Source organism: Pseudopodoces humilis, chromosome 23, assembly GCF_049639895.1.
Source record: "Pseudopodoces humilis isolate 2021_Gansu_Grassland_sample_001 chromosome 23, ASM4963989v1, whole genome shotgun sequence".
In the NCBI taxonomy this organism is placed as follows: domain Eukaryota; kingdom Metazoa; phylum Chordata; class Aves; order Passeriformes; family Paridae; genus Pseudopodoces; species Pseudopodoces humilis.
In genome coordinates this window covers 6,320,075-6,338,494 of record NC_142222.1, presented here as the reverse complement: position 1 = coordinate 6,338,494, position 18,420 = coordinate 6,320,075, and the positions used below count along the sequence as shown (strand labels likewise).

The following is an 18,420-nucleotide window of genomic DNA, read 5'->3' as shown; positions in this document are numbered from 1 at the left end:
GGAGGGAGGAATTTCTATCCCACTTCACCTGTGGAAACTGACACACAAATTCAGTAAGGCCACAGAGATGATACTACAGAGGCATCAGGAACGAAACCAGACTTTCTGGAATTGTAATCCAGCATTCTTTAACCCTAAATTCTGAATGTATTTTTCAATGAACTCTGTATTGTGCTGGTTTTGATGTTGCTTGAAGGCTTGTCCAGGGAGCTGCAGCAAACACCCAGGAGATCTCTGATGTTTTGAGTTCCAGTGGTGAAAGCCAACAGGGTGTGTGGAGGAATGCTCTCTGGAATCCTCTAGCTGCTGTCACCAGTTCTTCTTTTCCATAAGAATTTAATTACTGTGTTAATCAGGAGTCAGACCAGATTCCAGAAGCAATATATTGGGTGTGAATTCCAGGGATTTCCACAGACATGGGTTTGATGTTCGTAGAGCTGTGATCAGATTCTCAGCAAGGTTCAGTACCTGCTGGAGCTGAGCTATTTTAAATGCCATACAGGCACACAGCTCTTACCAGCCTCCTCTCCTGAGCTGGGCAATGTTACAGAAGCACCATGATTCTGGATCAATGTCCATGAAGGGAGATTTTAGGCATAAATAGAGCCTGATAATCGATGTTGCAGGATGCATGCAGTTAATGGTAATAGAAAATTAATGTTAGCACCTGTGGGCTTCTGTTAGGTGAATAATATTCTCCTAGGGAAAATTACAGACCCCCTAAATCCTTCAAAAGTGTGGAGTCAGCGAGTACTGCTGAAATACTCTGTTGCATTTCAAGTAAGTCAATAAGATCATTAGCTTCAAAAGCAGTATTCAGGTGGTGTTCTCCATTTAGCCGAATGTTTTTCCATTGTGTGCTGTCTTCCATAGCACAGTTAAGGAAAAATAGAAAATCCTTACAGCCATCAGTGCTGGGACAGCGTTTCACGTGTGGTTTGCAGGCCCCTTGGCAGCTCCCTGTGGCTGAAACCAAGAGTTTTTTATCTTCACTCTGAAAAATAGTAAGTCTTGATAAACTCTCCCCAGGCCTGTGGACCCATCCCTGACCCCGGATCACTGTGGCTCCCTCTTGGTTATAAATTAGGACTTAAATTGTGTTTATGGATGCAACAGGATAGAGAAGGGGTTACTCCAAACCCTAAGGTTTTTCCATAAACTTTTCTGTACTTGTGAGGATTTTGGGAACTCCTAAACAGAGAAGGAAGAGGGAGGAAGGCCTGAGTTAAATGGCAGAGATGGTGTGTTTGGGGTATCCTTGCACACCAGGCAATTCTACCCCCACATGGAGTGCAGTCATTCCTATGAAAGGCACTGCTTGGCTTGTCACTGTTCATGTTGTGAAATTGATTTTTTAAATAAAAAATGAGGCAAAAGTCAGACTGGCTCATAGACTGGCAGCCTGTCACAGGCTGGGCTTTCTCACAGCGCTTTCAGCACAATGGGCTTGGTTTCATCTTCATCGCTCCTCCCTGTCCAGGAGAACACCGAGGGGCTTGTCCAGCTTTTTCCTGGTTTCATTTTTTGTTTAGGCAAACTGGCTCATTTCTAGGAGAAATCTGAATTGTTTCCACTTTAGTCTGGATCTCCTAAAACTGAATTCATATTTTTTGTTAAAAATACTAACTTCTCACCAGGGAAGTGGTGGAGTCACCACCCCTGGAAGCATTCAAACAAGGAGTCAATGCAGCACTTGGCGGTAGGGTTTGGTGGTACCGGGTTGGGAATTGGACTCAATGGTCAAGGAAGTCTTTTCCAGCCTTAATGATTCCACTGAGGGGCATCTTTAGTGAAGTTGATGGTCTCAGAAGACTTTTCCAGCCTTAATGATTCCACAAAAGGGCATCTTTAGTGGCATGGAAAGGGCCTTTTAAGCAGAGGTGGGCGTCTCCTTGCCGCCCCTGCAGACTCACATCCCTCTCCCCTGTCTCCTAGGTCCCGCATCCGCCGGGAGCTGTTCATCGAGGAGATCCAAGCCGGGAGCCAGAGCCAGGCCGGGTCGAGTGACTCCCCTTCAGCCAGAAGCAGCAGGGCGGCCCACAGCTCCGAGGGGGACAGCTGCGACGGCGTGGACGCGGAGGGCCCTCCCGACGGCAAGCCGAGCGGCCCGGAGGCGGACGAGTTCAGCAATGCGGCCGCCAAGTCTCAGGGAGGGCCCGCCGAGCCGGCTTTCGAGGCGGGGGAAGAGGCACTGCGAGGCGCCAGGCCTTCGGAGAGAGCGGAGCCCGAGAGCCTGGAGGACACCGACGACGAGGGCCGGCTCAGAGCGCCGCGCCAGAGCTCCCCGCCGGCACCGCAGCGCCCGGGAGACGCTCTGGAGACACTGCCAAACTCTGCCACGGAAGGGGATGCCTCTACCTCAGCTGCCTCCACCTCAGTCCTTACGGGGGAGAGCTCCTACAAGTCAAAAGAAAGTTCAGAGAAAATCTCCAGTGTGCCAAGTACGAGCTCAACGCCGGCCTCAGGCTCACAGAAAGCCAACTCTCTGCAGAGCTTGTTCGGCTTCTCGGAGGTGGCGAGCTCCAGGAACACGCGAGACAGCTCCCTGAGGAAAAAGAAAGCGGCCAACTTGAACAACATCATCCACCGCTTGGAGAAGGCCGCGAGTCGGGAAGAGGCCGTGGAGTGGGAGTTTTGAGATTAAACTGGCCCAACTCGGGAGAGCTGGGAAGACAAACTGGACCTCTACTGGTTTTATTGTGTTCGCACTTAACCGCCCTGCGGGCCACAGGGCAAAAACGCCATAGGCCAAGGTGCATATAGAAATCAAAAAAAAAAAAAAAAGGAGCGTTAAGCCCAATTTATGTTTGTGTTTTCGAGGAAGAAAACTGAAATGTGTAGTCAAGCTTTTTTGTACCCTGAAGTGTTTTTATTATTGCCCTAAGTGATTTCCACAATTTCTGGAATAACTCATACAGCTTTGCCTTGTGCCCTCCTCTTTGGTGTGGGGCTTTAAAAAAATGAAAAACAGGAAAAAAAAAAAAACCTAAAAAAAAAAAAATCTTAAGAAAAAAAATCAAACCCACATATTAAAAGGGGGCTTTTTATCTGCCATCTAATGGCTACAGAGCGATAATACACTATTATCTTCTTAAACCAGGAAAAAAGGGGAGATTTTTCAAGAAAAAGAAAAAAAAAGAAAGTTTTTTGTAGCTGTTCAGTTGCCACTAAGAGATTGCACAGTCAACCGACTCTAAACACACTAGTTTGGATTCCTACATATTTTCAAGAAAAGAAAAGAATCTTGTTGTTTGAAACTTTGAATTAAAAAAAAAAAAACACATTTACTCCACATATTTTTTAACAAAACAAAAAAAAAAAGTCACATCAGGAAAATATCTTAATTTGTGGTAGCTGACTTAGTGTTTTCTTGTAAGTGAAATAGAATATTGACACGTAGTGCACATTGTTTCATAGCTTTAACTGATTCTGGTCTTTTGCAGCCCAGAATTTGTTTAATACACTCCATTTTAGGCCAAATCAGGACAAAAAAAAAAAATCTGAATCTAGGTATTTTATAATCTGCTTTTTAACCTCTAACCACAGAGCACGCTGATCAGACCTCATATCTGGGAGGTTTAGGAGACAACTTAGAAGCAGCATGTACTTGATCATTTCACTTGGTTCGTAGTGTACAGGATTTCCTTTCAGCAAAGACAGATCGCTCCAAAAACGTTGGCCAGTAACATTTCAGCCTGCTCCTTGGGGGCCTAGCCCGTATCCCGAACATTCAGCTTACCTGGAATCCTTGGGAACGCAGTTCATGTGTCCGATTGCTGTCACACACCACTAAGAGGGACTGGAGCTGCCGCAGACCCAGCCCTTTTCCTGCTGTTGGTGGCCATTTACTGACTCTCTTCCCACCACGAGCACTGATTTTAAATACAATTTAGTCGTGGGAAGCTCCTTTTTTTGCGTGGATAAAGAGTACATGGCAATGACCAGACGGGCTCTTACCGGGGTGGAAGCAGCCCAAGATCGAAACCAAAACCTTCGTGCTCTCGAATCCCAGTTGGGCCCGTTCTGCCCTGCAGAAATACAGCCTTTTCCCATTATTTTATGCACAGGTTAGGGCTGATCAAAGTACAAATCCAATTCTAACTTGTCTCTAACTCCTCCTGTTGTCTATATGTATATGCGTGAGCATAGAGGTGTGTGGAAGGATGTGTGTGCGTGGGTGTGTGCGTGCAATTTTATACGTCTGTGTATTTTCTTACGTACTTGTGCACACATAGAGTGCATTACTGCCACCTTTTTTCAATAAGCTGTTTTATCAGTTATGGCTTCTACAAGTTTGCTAATTTAGACTCCTTTATTGCCATATCTTTAAAACTAACAATAGATGATTTCGGAATATATATATATATATAAATATATATATATATAATTTTTTTTTGCTTATTTATAGGTGCTGTATTTTATTATCTGATTGTTAGGAAGGGATGAAAGGGGGCAAATATTCTTTAGAGGGATAGACTGCCGGCAGTATTGGGTATAATTTACAAGATGTAGTTGTCATACTGTATATTATTGATTGAAGACTTTTTTGACCGTATTGTGTATCATTGAACTTTTGTCTTAGGTCAGCATCTTTTTGATGACACTTTAATGGTGCATTCATTACTTCTTAAGTTTAATTAATATTACTTTTCTGATTTTGGGGGAGGGAGGGATGGGGGAGAGGAGTTCCGACTTTAAAGGTATGTTCCCAATATTACACCTCAGTGTGCTTGTATTAATTCATTAGTAGGATTTTTGACTGTAAGATGTGAAACCACATTTCTTGCATGATGTTTTAGAACTTATGTATTTCATTTACAGTCTCTTAACATGCGACAGCAGCACTTAGCGCAAGTTTTCACAAATTTAAGAATCAGTACACTAAAATCCATCCTTCTCATGACTAAGGAAAGAAGGCTCTAGGAGGCTGAAAGGCAGGGATTTATTTCCGATTTTCACTGCTAGCTGTTTCAGGATTCCTCCTTGGGTGACTGGGGACTCGTGATGCCAAACTGAAGCTGAGGAACGGAGAGAGAGCAGCTGCCCCTTTGTGTGATGAGCTGAGGGCTGAGTGGCAGTGACAGACACCAGGGTGTCCTGGCTTCCCACCGGGAGCGTGGCCAGTCCGTGGGAATGGGGTGAAGCCAAGGGTGACCTCTCTGTACCTGTCCAGTGTCCTGGTCTGACTTCCAAAGCACAGCTCCATGGATAAACACGTCCTGGTAGGAGTTCACATACCTTAGTACAAGTCACAACGAGCTGCGTCTCCAGCCAAGAGCAAAACTTCTGCCCAGGAGACGCAGATATTTTCTTAGGTTCTTTAATTATTTTTATTTTTTTCTTCGTTGTTGTTTGGTTCAGGTTGGGTTTTTTAATTAATTCTGGCAATACACTTGCCAGTCTGTTCCTACTGTCCTTGTCTGCTGATTTGAGACCCAGGTGCTGGATGCAGTCAAGTGGTTACTCTCAGCTTTCTCCATAGTGAGGGGTTTTTTTCTGTTTGATGATTCTTTTTAATTTTTTTATTTTTTAAGTTAATATTCCCCAAACTGTTGTTGTGCCTGTGTCTATCTGATTGCATTCCATGATGCTTACTGAGAGCTCTGGCTGCATTGTACGACAGCAGAACTGTATTCACAGGTTGCACGCAAATGCAGCACTTAAGGTCAATCTCTCTTCTTAATAAGCAATACGTAAGTGCCTTGAAACATATCTTCTTTTTTTTCCCCTGTTTATTTTTGGTTTGCTTTTCACTAGTTCCCACTAGTTCTTTAGGATTCTTTAGCATCTGCCCAGTTTTTAATGCTGTAATGATTTTTAAAAAGCATATCTGTAGCTTGCCCTAGAGGAAATCTTTCTTTCATAACACTAACCGTTAATTCTAAGCTCCATTATTCCATTTGAGTCATGTAATTTTGCTGGATAAAGACAGCGTTGAGAAGTCAGAAGTCACTCCATCCTGCCAAGCGTTGTCATTGGGATCTATTATAAAATTAATCAAATAAAATGCTGTCAGTATTTCCTATATTTTTGGCACTTTATTAACGGCTTAGCTCCTTTTGCTGTTTCATATTTAATGATCTGTGTTGAATGTGGATTAGCCTGCTGAGATGCTGTTGGGGTGATCTCCTGCCCGGAGTCCCTTTGGGTTCCTTGCTCACCCCCTGGTTGGAGGGCAGGGGCCGAGGAGCACCCTCAGACCTGGAGCTCAGAGATGCTCCCGGGGTTTGTCCTGGGCTTTAGCCGAGGTCACAGCTGCTTTTCTGTTCCGTGGAAAGTCAGATGGATTAGTTTTTAATTGAACTACTGCTGAGGTTCTCGGGTTGGACATGAGTTACCTGCTGGTGTTTCTGGCCAAGGCCCCCCCAGTTTAGAGGCTGAACTTACACTGCAGGGTGTGAGTGATAGTTGGGATTAATTTGGAACTCACCCTTGGGAGGAAAATGTGCTTTGGAATAACTTTTTTTTTTTTTTTTATTTAATTCAAAGGATAAAAAGTTAAAGGAGAAGAAATGCCAAAGAGCAGCACAGTGGCTGTCATCCCTTGGGTGCTGAATGTGTGAAATGTGTGACATGGGGCTTATCTCCCAGGGCAGCAGAGCCCTCCTTGCTGTCGTTTCTTTTCCTGATGGATAAAAGCACAGGCAGTTTTCAGGAAATCCATCATGCCAGAGTCTGTTTTTCCTGAGGTTCTTTAAAAGCATTTTATTTTCTCTCTCTGTTTCCAGTTCCATGCTCTTACCAACACTGTGCATGAAGGGCTGGGGCTGTTTTAATAGAAATATGTTTATATTGCAGTTAAATTGTTGATTTTTCTCTCTGGATGATTAGGGAAGGACAAAAGTGCAGTGCTTTGTTTGCTAAAAGCCAGGAAAGAGTATCCCGTGGCAGAAGGGTCATGCAGTGGGATTGTCAATACACTTCCATTTTTCAGGATACAGATTTCAGACAACAGCATTGCAGATGTTTATTGGCAGAAATGCATTTAATTACAGGTGCTTTTGATGCCATAAATTATTTATTCATTGGTGAAATGCCTATAAATAGAGCCACCCTTTAAAGGAACCCATATCAGTGCACTCTGCCCATATCATGAATTAGTCCTTTAGTAATAAACTCCTTGCTGTAGTAGGAAAGAACAATATTACAGCTAAAAAGAAAAAAGTATGTGCCTTTCTCATTAGCTAAAATATCTCTGCATTATTTTTATGTAACTTGTTGATATGGGATTGGTATAGAGCAGGGGGATCATGAACATCCCAGAATTCTATGCAATATTTTCCAGTCCAGTTACTTAAAAGTCACTATTTTTCAATCCTTTAATAGGAGAAATAGTAAGTGCATCATTCTGGTGGTAATTCAAACTGCAAAGCTGATAAATTGACATAAGATAGGATTGGGGGAAATGTGAGAAATTAATGTGATGAAATAGTGGAAAATGCTAACAGCGGCTGCAGTCCTTACAAGCACAGCTGCCGTCAGAAGTCTGTCATCTCCCATTTTAAAATTAATAATTTCCAGTATTCTTAAAGCTTTTATGAATCAGAATGCTCCTGGCAAAAACAGGGCAGGTTAGAAACAGGGAAAAAAAAAAATCACATTTTGACCATATAGAAATTATGAGAATACACAGAAAAAAAAGTAATTGGGCATGGACACATTGCACTTGGATCCAAAATGTTTTATTTCAGTTGAAATCCTGCAGTAACCTGTGCCTTTAGCAGGGTTGTGAGAGATCAGTGGCTTGGCAGTTTATTGTAGACTGAAAGTGGAGGGGTGACATTTTTAACCTGCACATGGAGGGCACTATTTTTATTTCATTTGTGTCTCTTCCTACAAAGGAGTTTCTGAAATTCTCTCTGATTTCCTCTTTGCCCAGTGGATGTTCTCTGTCTTCAGCCACCGAGTGTGGCCAAGCTCCTTTTGGAGATTCAGAAACAAGAGGAGAAGAAGGAAAGTTGGTTCTTAGGTGGAGAGTGGATTTAACATTCCCTAAAACCAAGTCGAGGCTTTCCCATGAGTGTGTGGCAGTTTTGGCTCTGGTGTGACCAGCTGTAGCCTCTTATCCCGAAATTTAACTCAAATGGATAAAACACTGGCAAAGCAGGACTGGGTTGATTCCTGTGTTGTTCTGCCTTCCCCTTTCTGCTCTGTGAACATCAACATTTTCTTTGTGTTGCATATACAATCAACTTTTCTGAGAAATTAAAAATTCTATACAAAGGAAAGACCTTTCCCCCTGGCCCCATCAGTTTAAAATCTGATTTTACATTACAAGGAGAATCACTGGCAGGGGAAGTGCAAGATCTGAATTTCTTCTCTGATATAACCTTTGTAGTTCAAAAGGGGTGTATCAGTCCCTGTCTCCTTCACATATATTTGAGCACTAAAATGTAGAAATACAATTTCACCAATTTCACCAAATTTCACCAATTTCTTCTTTCCTCCTCATCTCTTTTATAGGATATATTGACTATGCCATATATAAAGTATAGTTAATAATGGACTTTATAGCAAGAAAAGTTCTTTATACCATGCCTAGGGATGGATTTGTCCTACATGACCAGGTCATGGACTATACCCTACCTTATTAATATGCAAGGATAAAATGGTTTTATGCTCTGAACCTGAAATTTATCCTTTTGGAGAAGATTAGCGTTAGGCCTGTGCACTTAAGTTTTCAGAAAGCCTTAAAAACAGGTGTGTAAGTGGTGCCATCTCTCTCCTCAGGGATGATTTCCCCCCAGCCAAGTGGTACTGTGGCATATTTAATAGCAGTTATTAGTTATAAGGTCATTTTCCAGTGGAAGAAAGTCATTCATTGAACTTTTTATTAGTGAGCCCCTCACCAGCATCCTCTGGTGCAATCCAGGACCTGCTTCTCCCAAGACCTGGGCATCCATATCCATCCCAAAATCCTTGGCTCTCTGTGAAATCCACATTTCTACAACTCCTGTGAATGGAAAAAAAGCCCTGATGGGATTCCTGGCCTTGATTGTCATTGCTATTCACAAACATCTTCTGGCACTGAAGTGCATTGAAAGAAAATGCCTCCTTTTAAAAAATTAATAAGATTATTGTATTTTTTCCTTGTCCAGTTCTTCTATAAAGGACAGTTCTGCCAGTTTCAAGCTTGCTTTACTCACACTGGTGTTGGGAGATTTTAGCCACGGTTCTGTAGATTTCCTATTATTAAAATGGTTGGTTTCATCACATCAGTTCAGTTTCTTTGGACTTTGAACCAGCTGAGTGCAGAGAGCAACTGAATCCTTAACCATAACAAAACAGTGCAGGACCAGTGCAGCAAAGTGAATACCCCTGTGATGTCATGTGTTTGGCTTTCTGTTTGAATTCCAGGGATATTTGTAATACATGGTACAATCTTCATCCAAAGTTCTTTGGAAATGGAGAGTCATGCCCGGAATTTCCTGCTGCTGTGGTGCCACACCTGATTTTTGCACAATTCCTGTGTAATTCCTGGCAGTGTCACAACAGCACAGCCTCTCTCTTGACAGCAAGAATGGGAGTTTGTGTTCTCTTCTGTCTATGTGGGTAATTAATATGCATTTCTGGGAGTTGTTAAATGTGTCTCTGTGCATCATTCCAGGATGGAAAAGCCCCTCTGTGTATTTAGCATTTGTATGCTTGGTTTTAATGGTGCAGCCAAATTTGTGAAATCATTTGGGACGTAGGTGAGCGAGGGCTTAAAACCAATATGTATTTTAATGGGGAGAGGATGCCATTCCCCACTTGTCAGATCCATTCCCTGCTGTAAAGAGGGGATTAGCCACTGGAGAGACCAGGCTGCTGGAGATGCATGGGTTTAACTAATGAGGACAGGGAAGATCATGCTCAGAATACATAAAAATGATCCCAAGGGTCTGAGATGTGCAAGAGCCAAGGAATTGGAAAGGAGGGGTCAAACCTCATCTGTTTGGCTTCCTGCAGGAAGTTCATATCCCAGATATTTGCACACATGAAGTGCTCTCTCCTTTATCAATGTACAGTGGAGGGTAAAGACGTATTTAAAACAATCTCAAAACCAGCTGATGAAATAAATTCAAGCCAAGAATGGAATTAAAGCAAGCAGCTCAGCCTTGCTCTCCCTTAGCTGAAAATTCAAGTATTTGTAGGAATGAGGTAGAAATTTTCTGTTAGGCAGCTCCTCTTGGAAGGCGAGTGTCCGTGCTTTCAAGAGAATAAATAAAACCTGGCACTTGACTTGCTCTGAAGTACAATCTTGTCTCCAAGTAACTAGGAAAAATATTTTTGCAATCAGTCTTTCAATCAGACTTCCCTGGCTTTTATTAGCTTGTGTTGGACCCTTTGTGCTGTTTTGATGTGTTATTTATATGTGGGTAAGTTATTACTAGCTTTAAAAGTGTTTCCAAAGTATCTGGTTACCTCTGGGTGCTGGTACAGGTGATACAGGGAGTACTTGAGCATCTGGTTTGGAAAGGAGGAGCGTGGGGAATAAGCAAGGTCATATCTGTATTGTACTTTTCCTTTTCCTTAATCAGGGCTTCCATTTCCTTCTCACCTTCTCTAGAGAGATGGAGTTCATGGGTCATTCCTTTTTCTTTGTGGGAGAAAGATTTTAGTCAAGCTTGAAATGATTTTATTTTCACTCTGTAGGCATATCATCAAAATCCTGTATGTTGTCACATTTCCCATTAAGCCTTTAGGTTTTGCTTCCTGAAATTTACTCTTTCACTACTTGGAAAGCTATGTGCCTTATTTCCTAATCTCTTTGAGGAGAATAATCTAAAGCACAGTGATCTGGCTTGCAGCATTCCCAGCCACTTTTCATTTTTTGGGGGTAGGGGGGGAGCAAACACCGATGGAGCATCCCAGTGTCCCAGCACTGGCACGTGCTTGGCTCCCGAGCACATCCAGCACCGTGTGAGGAGTCTTTGTGCAATAGAAACTCTGGGTCTGGGGGGTTCCCATCCCACAGCCAACGAGGGTGAGCTCTGCTTCAGGAGAATTCACATTCCTGGGTGGGAGGAAAAAGAAAATCCTACGTTCCTGTGGGTTGGTTCCTGGGCCAGGACTCAGCCATCACCCAGCAGTTGATGCTCGGAGCTCTGTGAGCGTCCACGTGGCAGTTCCATGTCCCTCTGTGCCATCAGCCACACCTGCTGTCCCCATGGCCAGGGCCCTGCTGGCTCTCTCCAGGCACTGTCGAGTCATTCCAGTGTGGATTTGGTTTTGTGCAGAACAGGCTCTCCCCTTCTCCCATCCCCTGCCTGAGCTCGCTCTCTCTGCAGCATCAGAAGGTGAAATACACAGAGCTGGTTTGTGATTAGGACATCAATCTAATATTTCTGTTTATGAGATTAATTTTTAACAGTTTCTGTTTTTGTCGAGGTCTGTTTTGGGTTGGTTTTTTTTTTTTGTTGGAGATAAACACAACAGGAGTATTTACATATCATTGGTTTGGGCTGGAAGGGAACTTAAAGCTCATCCTGTTCCAACCCCCTGCCATGGGCAGGGACATCTCCCACTAGACCAGGTTGCTGTCCCCAAAATGGATGTTGGAGAAAGCTTGGGATATCCTAAAGATAGAGCAGGTGGTGTTGGCTTGTAGTATCCATATCGTTGTGCCCCTGTTGTGTTTTCTAGAGCAATCATTTTGTTTTTTTTAAGGAAAAAAAGAAAAAAGTATTTTATCTAAATGCCTAATAAATATTATTTAAATAGTTTTTAAAATAATTTAGGACTGAGAATAAGAAGCCTCAGTTGTGAGAGAAGAGACTTAAGATATACAGAGAGAGAAAATACCCTGAGCCTCCTAGAGCCTCTACTGAGAATTTGCTAAAGACGCAGAGCCCCTGGTCAGAGCACATAGCAATTAACTCACGAGTGTTCATTTAAAATGAGAGACTGGTTTCCTGTGATGTTCATCTTTGTTGGCATATGTTTGACTTTCTGAATTCAGAGCTGATTTCCTTCCCATTCAAAAGTTGGTCAAGGGAGAAAAAAAAAAAAAAAACAAACAAAAAACAGAGAGGAAAAAAAGTGCAGCAGCAACAATTCCTGGTGTGAGCTCTGGAAAATCCACATTGTGCATTATCTGTGGCACAGAGGGGTGGTTGAGTTTTGCTGCTGGGTCGAGATGTGTTCACACAGGATTTTCCCTGGGGAGCAGCAGAAAAGCTCCAGATCCGGGTGGGAACGCGTGGCCGAGCCAGGGCCGGTGCCAGGTCCCACCTGGCGTGGGCACAGGAGAAGGTGCTGAGGCAGCTGCAGGGCACAGCATCGCTCCTGTGGCTTGGGAAGCAAATTTGCACTTTGCCTTTCGAGGGTGTCCCACTAGAAAAAACTAAAAAACAAACAAAAAACAAAAAAAAAAAAATACCCAACCATCCGGCAAATTTCCAATGTCAGGTTTGTTTTCCTTCTGGTGTAGTCCAAAAAGAAGCTGCAAATCAGAGTTAAAAATGCCCTAGTGTAAGTGTTGGACCAGCTCTGCCAAACAAAAGGTTGTTCCTCTCGGAATACTCTATGCATTTCTGTGGTGAAAAGCATTTTCTCCCATTCCTTGCTGGAAATGCTGTGAGAATGTCACACGTACGAATTTGGACATCGATCCCAAAGCAGATGGAGGCTGGGGAGGGGGGGGGTGTTCTTTTTTTTTCTTTTTTCTTTTTTTTTTTTTTTAATTGTTCCCCTCATGTCCCTCTTCATTTTTATTTTTATTTTTTTTTTAATTAAAAAATTAACTCTTTGCATTTGTGCAATAACTACTTGCCATGAGAATGGGCAGACCTTGGAAATGCCCCGACTACTAACACAGCACAAGATGAACTCGAACAGAAAGTGGTGTACTTTTTCCTGAGAACTTTTTTTTTTTTAATTATTTTTGGTTTTTTTTTTTTAAATAATAAGCTCAGTTTTTACCCCAGTGTATTGTGGTGTCTTACATTTTTAGCAGTATTTTATATTTTTTCTGTAACGCACTAAGTCTTAGATGTTTTTAGAGCTTGTTTGTTATATTCACAATCACAGATTTTAAAAAAGAAAAAAGAAAAAAAAAAAAAAGATCCTCACAAAGACCCAATTGACCAAAAAAAAAAAAAACAAAACAAAACGAAAAAAAAACCACAAAAAAAAAGTGTCATTTTTTTTGTACAAGTAGCTTTGAGAAGCCCACATTGTGTTGCTGTGACTCATCTTTTGTAACATTTTATTTCTTGGTATTTGTTTAAACATAAAAAGTAAGAGTTTATCTGGCTGGCAGTGCAGGGCAGCGCTCCCTCGTCAGCAGACGGCATTGTTTCTGTCTTTGTTTGGTTTAGCCATAAAATGTTTGTTCTCAGCACTGTACAACGGTCCCTATATGATATGGAGAAGCAATATCACTGTATGAAACTCACACGATGTATTATTATTATTATTCACTAGCACCCTAGGTGTGATAATTGAAGTAAATATCTTTTATACAAACACAATTCCGCGTGGGCTGTCTTTTATTGAGGTGAGACCTGAGTCCAAGCAGCAAACATTTACATTGTGCTTCTGGTTTTGGTGATGCCCAGAGAGATCACAGGGATGGTTTGGTGGGATTTGTGTTTGGCCAAGGGAGGAAAATTTACTTTTTGTGTATCAGTTCCTATGGGGAGTGTGTGTGTGTGTGTTTCCAGTACCTTAAATATTGATGTCCAGAATGTTCAGTGAAATCCAAGTGTGGCCATTCCTGCCGCAGTCAGTGTGAGGTGGGCACCCAGCTTCACGGACAGAAAATATGTATTTGGGGTCTGAGACTGCCAAGGGAGATTGTTTTGAGCACCACAGCAACATATCAGCTAATTAAAAAGAAAAAATAAGTCATTTACCTGAGGTCAGAAATGCTTTAGATTCAGAAATGAAAATGTCAAAGAATTTTTCTCAGATATTTGGCTCACTGTTAATTTTTACAGATCCTTTACAGGGAAATAAATTCCTCATTTAGTGCCTTATGGGATATTCCTATAAATAGTATTTACAGAGTGAGGAGTTTGGTAAGGAACAGATGCTGTAACCCATCAGTGGCATTATGTTTTTAAAAGCAGTGGAAGAAATAATTTTTTTGGATGCTCTGGGTGTCAGGTAGAGGATGTGTGTGTGTCTCTCCTTACCTGGGGGCTCTGTTTTCCCTGGTGTGCTCGTGTCTGGTTTTTTGTGAATTGAAAAGGTTATTTTGGGGGGCTCCACCATCTCCTGTGGTACATCCTGACACATTTCTCCTGCCAGGCTGTCATGTGCCCCCTCCTAGGAGATTCCTGTGGAATAGGAGTTTTGGAGGGCCAGGATGGATATTTGCTGTGGTTCTGTCCTGGAGAGCAGAGTTGGGCTGGGATTTCCCACTCCCGTGAGGGTGGCACTTTGTCCAGCTCCATGTTGGTGTCCAGTGTGTGTCTTTGCCATCTTTAGTTCTGCAGGTGTGGGGGAATTCTCCTCAAAATGTATTAAAAATGCTACTGAATGCCTTCATCTCATGACAAATGTTCATTTTCTGGTTTTGAAGTGTCTGTGACAGGTTGTTCCACAGGATGGAAAGCTTCATGGTTTAACACTATTTTTTCCCCCTTCTCTTTAATAACTAGCCCAACTGTTGATTGCTATAAATGGTATTATTGTGTATAATTTGAGCCTAATTTTTTTTTAAACTTGATGCTGAACAGCTAGACTTTTAAAATGCTATGCCTCAGGTAGGTTAATTTGTGTATTTGTAACCTGCACTTTTCTTCAGGTGGTATCAGCATGAAACTCCTAAAATGCCGCACGTGGTCGTAAGCAAAGGCTGTGTTAAACTTGAGAAAGCCCTGACCTGGAGGAGGTTCAGAGCAGCTCAGAATTTTGTATCTTGGGATAGAGCCAGACTGTTCTCTCAAGCCTAAATCTCAAAAAGTTAATTTTGGGAAGTTAGGAAGGCAAACTAAACCACAAGGAAGCATCTGAGAGGTCAGGAGCAGGTATTTATGGTCTTCCATGGACACAGCTGGATCTTCCACCGTAGCTTTATAGGGACAGCCCTTCAAAAGGATGTCAAAATTCTCTCTTTTTGGAAGAAATGTGGGGTTTTTTTACTGGTTTGAACTGGGACATCACTGAGTTCCTGCTGGGACAGAGCTGCTACTGGGGCTGGATGGGAGAGGTTTGCCTAGGGAATGTTACAGGGATTTGCTGGATTGATGGGAAAAGTCCTCATTTGTGGCATCCTTCACACCAAGGTCCTGGCTGGGCTCCTGCACCACCACCAGTGAGAGCCAGCTTGACTTTCAGTGGGAAAAGGGATATTTTTTCACCATGTTCCCACCAGGTAGGAAGCTGTGAGTGGCTGACATGGTGCATTTGGAGCCCCACTTCTTTCCACTTGGAAATGCTGTCATTTTCTCCCCAGTATTTGTGTGTTAATGGAAGTGGTGAAGGAGTTGTGTACTTGCCAACAGAGGGCTTCAGAAAACATGATTTGATTACAGCAGAGCATTTTATTTTCTTTTTGCTCCAAGCTATGGGAAACTGATAAGAAAATTCAAACTGTTTTCTTGAACTCTTCCAAGTTACCCATGTAATTATCTTAGTACCCTTGGAAATAATCCCTTCTTGTATGAAATCTCTCCCCTTACAGGGTGAATTTATTAAGCAGTACTGGGTTTCATTGCTGGGGGCTGTTTATTTTGGAGTGGCTGGGCCAGGAAAAAGGGGAAGGAGAAATCCTTCAAACCTTCCCTTCGCAGCAGGCCCTCAAAATGTGAAAATAGAGGGAGAAAAACAGGGGAGGGAGAAGAAATCTCGCCTGCACCTCTTCTGGCAGCAACTAGAAGAGAAACCCAGAGGTGGGAGGGATGCCCCAGAGAATCATGGAATGGTTTGCATTGGAAGGGACATTTAAAGGACACTTTCCCACTGTCCCAGCTTGCTCCAAGCCCTGTCCAGCCTGGCTTTGGACACTCCCAGGGATCCAGGGGCAGCCACAGCTGCTCTGGGCACCCTGTGCCAGGGCCTGCCCACCCTCCCCACAAAAAAAAAAACTTCTTCCTTAGAGCTCACCTGGATCAGCCCTCTTCTAGTTGAAAACCATCACCCCTTGTCCTGTCATGCTGCAGTTTGGTGGCTCCTTCTCTCTTCCCCAAGTCCATTTTCCAAGCTGGCCCTGAGGAAAGGGCAGCAGGAACTCAGAGAAGGATGCTGATGTTGGAATGGGCATGGCAACTGGGGCTTTTCCTTGTGCTTCCTTTTCACTTGGGCAGATGAGTATCAAATGTTGCTCTCAGGGTGTTGGACATGATCTGCTCTCTATTTGTCCCTATTTTCTCTTGTCTCTTTGGCAGCACATGAAAGTAGAACTGAGCAGGGTTGTTCTTGCTGCCTTCTCTGGTGCCAGAGCCATCCCTTGCTGTCTGGAGCTGCTCATCCTCTGTATCATCCCTGAAGGACCTCACTCATGTTCTTGATGTCTTCTCTTACAGCTCTGTATCTGCAGAGAAACCTCATCTCTGCACTCCTGGAGCCTTTCCAGGCCTGATATCTGTGCCTGGAGACCGGGGAGACTGTGCTAGAACTTACAGGTGGCTTTTAGAGATGTCATCATTCCTTTCTTTTCCTCCTCTCCTTGCTTTTCCTGCCCTTTCAGAAGCCCTGCAGAAGGTCTGATCATGGCAGGTACAGATAGACCAGGACAGCTCAGGAGCAGCATTGCAGGCTGAGGTAATTCCCAGACTAATAATCCAGGAATTCTGGCTACTCAGGAGCTCTTGGAGCTGACTGACCTCTCCTCCCTCCCTGGAGATTTCTACAAAAGTTGCTTTAAAATGTCTCAAAAGCCCAGTTCTTTTTTGTTTCTGTTATATTGGTGAGATCTCTGGAGCACTTGATCTTCACCATCTTTCTTTACTCTGGGGACATTTTTGGAACAGTACAGTCCCTTCGAATGACTCTGATTTTTCATTGCCTCATGGGAGGTGAGATGCACCTCAGCAGATGGCTCAGCTGGGCTTTTGCACTACAGCCTGCTCTTCTGCCTTTGCTTCTGAGCAGATTCACACCTCAGAGCCCACAGGCAGGGCTCTGGTGACTTGTAGAAAGAAATATTCAATCATTCCCTGCCTCCTTGTCCTGTTTCTCAGCCTACTGACAGCTCCCAGCAGTGGTGGCCCCAAGGAAAAGGCTTTGCTGAGGCGGACGGAGTGACCCCCACGCACTCTGGGCCAGAAATGTTGTCCCTCACCATGAAAAGGTCAAGACAGAGCTGGAACAATCGAGCTGTACGATGGTGAAAGGCCTTTGACAGGCCTTCCTGTTGTGGGAAGGGTTTTGGCTCAGATCTTTCTGCCTTAGCATCTTCACAGACCAAAAAAAGAAGGCATGAAAAAAATCATCTTGTGCATCCAGGGTTGGATCTGCAGCGTTTGCACCGTGTGCACCTCATCCCTCCAGCTACAAAGCGCAGGGTCAAGGTCGAGTCATCTCCCGTTGATTCTCCTGGAAGGGGAGCAGGACTTTGGGCAATAACAGCCTTTTCCAGACTTCCTTAAAAGCTAAATGCCAAGTGTTTCAAGAGCCTGAAATTGGGCCCGAGTTTGTGTAAACCTTGGGAGCTCTGGCATCAGGCAGAGCCGGAGGTAAGACTTTGTTGGCTTGGAAAGGCTCCTGGAGAGCGATGCCAGGACTTGGCACTTTTTTCTTCATGGGGAAGAACAATGATTTCAACTTGGATGTAACTGTCCAGTCATGAACTACAGTGGCCCAACATGGGGAAAGGTGAAAGAGCTGGAAAAATCAAAGGGTCCATGGCAGACCCAGTTTCCTGCTTCTTCCTCTGGCTTTGCTCCTCGCCCTGGCACTCTCAGACACCCCTGTTTGTGTTGAGTGAGTCTCCAGCTTTGAGCCTTCCTGCCAAGGCACTCCAAGGTTTACTTATCTTACCATCATCTTCCTTCCAGTCAATAAAATAGACTTCAAACCTTTGAAGTAGTGGCTTTCAGTGCACTTCAGTTGACTTTTCAAAGAGAGCGTGCCACATCACTTCTCAGCTTGTTTTCATTTTATTTTCTTTTTTTCCCAGTTATGTAAATTCAGGAAGGCCAGACAGTAAATGGAGGGAGATTAAAAAGTTCCACGAGGCAAATCAGGGTGTGAACTTGCAGAGCATCAGCTAATTTGCCCTAACTGTCCATGTGTGTGCTCCTACCCCTATCCCTTCAGCTCCAGCTTTCATTTCCTCGGGGCTCTGAGGATGCACATGAGCAGTTACCCCGGTCCCATGGATGTGTAGCAAGTTACAGCCTATCTCACCCCAAGGTGATTTATTCATCTGTCTGTATCCTCAGTAATCAAGCCACCATCTTATGGAAAGATTGCCTCTCATTTATTTATGTCTGGCCTTATAACTTCAAACTAAGTTGCTAGTATGTCTTAATTTTCTCCATCTGTGAA

General features: G+C 43.4%; 1 protein-coding gene across 8 annotated transcripts in view; it reads left to right on the top strand.

The window, feature by feature from the left end:
* The window catches only part of CUX1 (cut like homeobox 1), a 264,573-nt gene that overhangs the window by 231,822 nt on the left and 14,331 nt on the right, over window positions 1-18,420 (top strand). For 6 of the 8 annotated variants that reach the window (XM_088066159.1, XM_088066160.1, XM_088066158.1 and 3 more), the window contains one exon: window positions 1,936-13,454. The exons of 1 other annotated variant lie outside the window; for it this stretch is intronic. In XM_088066159.1, coding sequence (XP_087922285.1) covers window positions 1,936-2,638 — 703 coding nt within the window. In that variant the 3' untranslated portion in view covers window positions 2,639-13,454. Of the gene's footprint in view, window positions 1-1,935; window positions 13,455-18,420 lie in introns of those variants that run through there. One more of the 8 variants, XR_001331653.2, reaches the window with a different exon arrangement.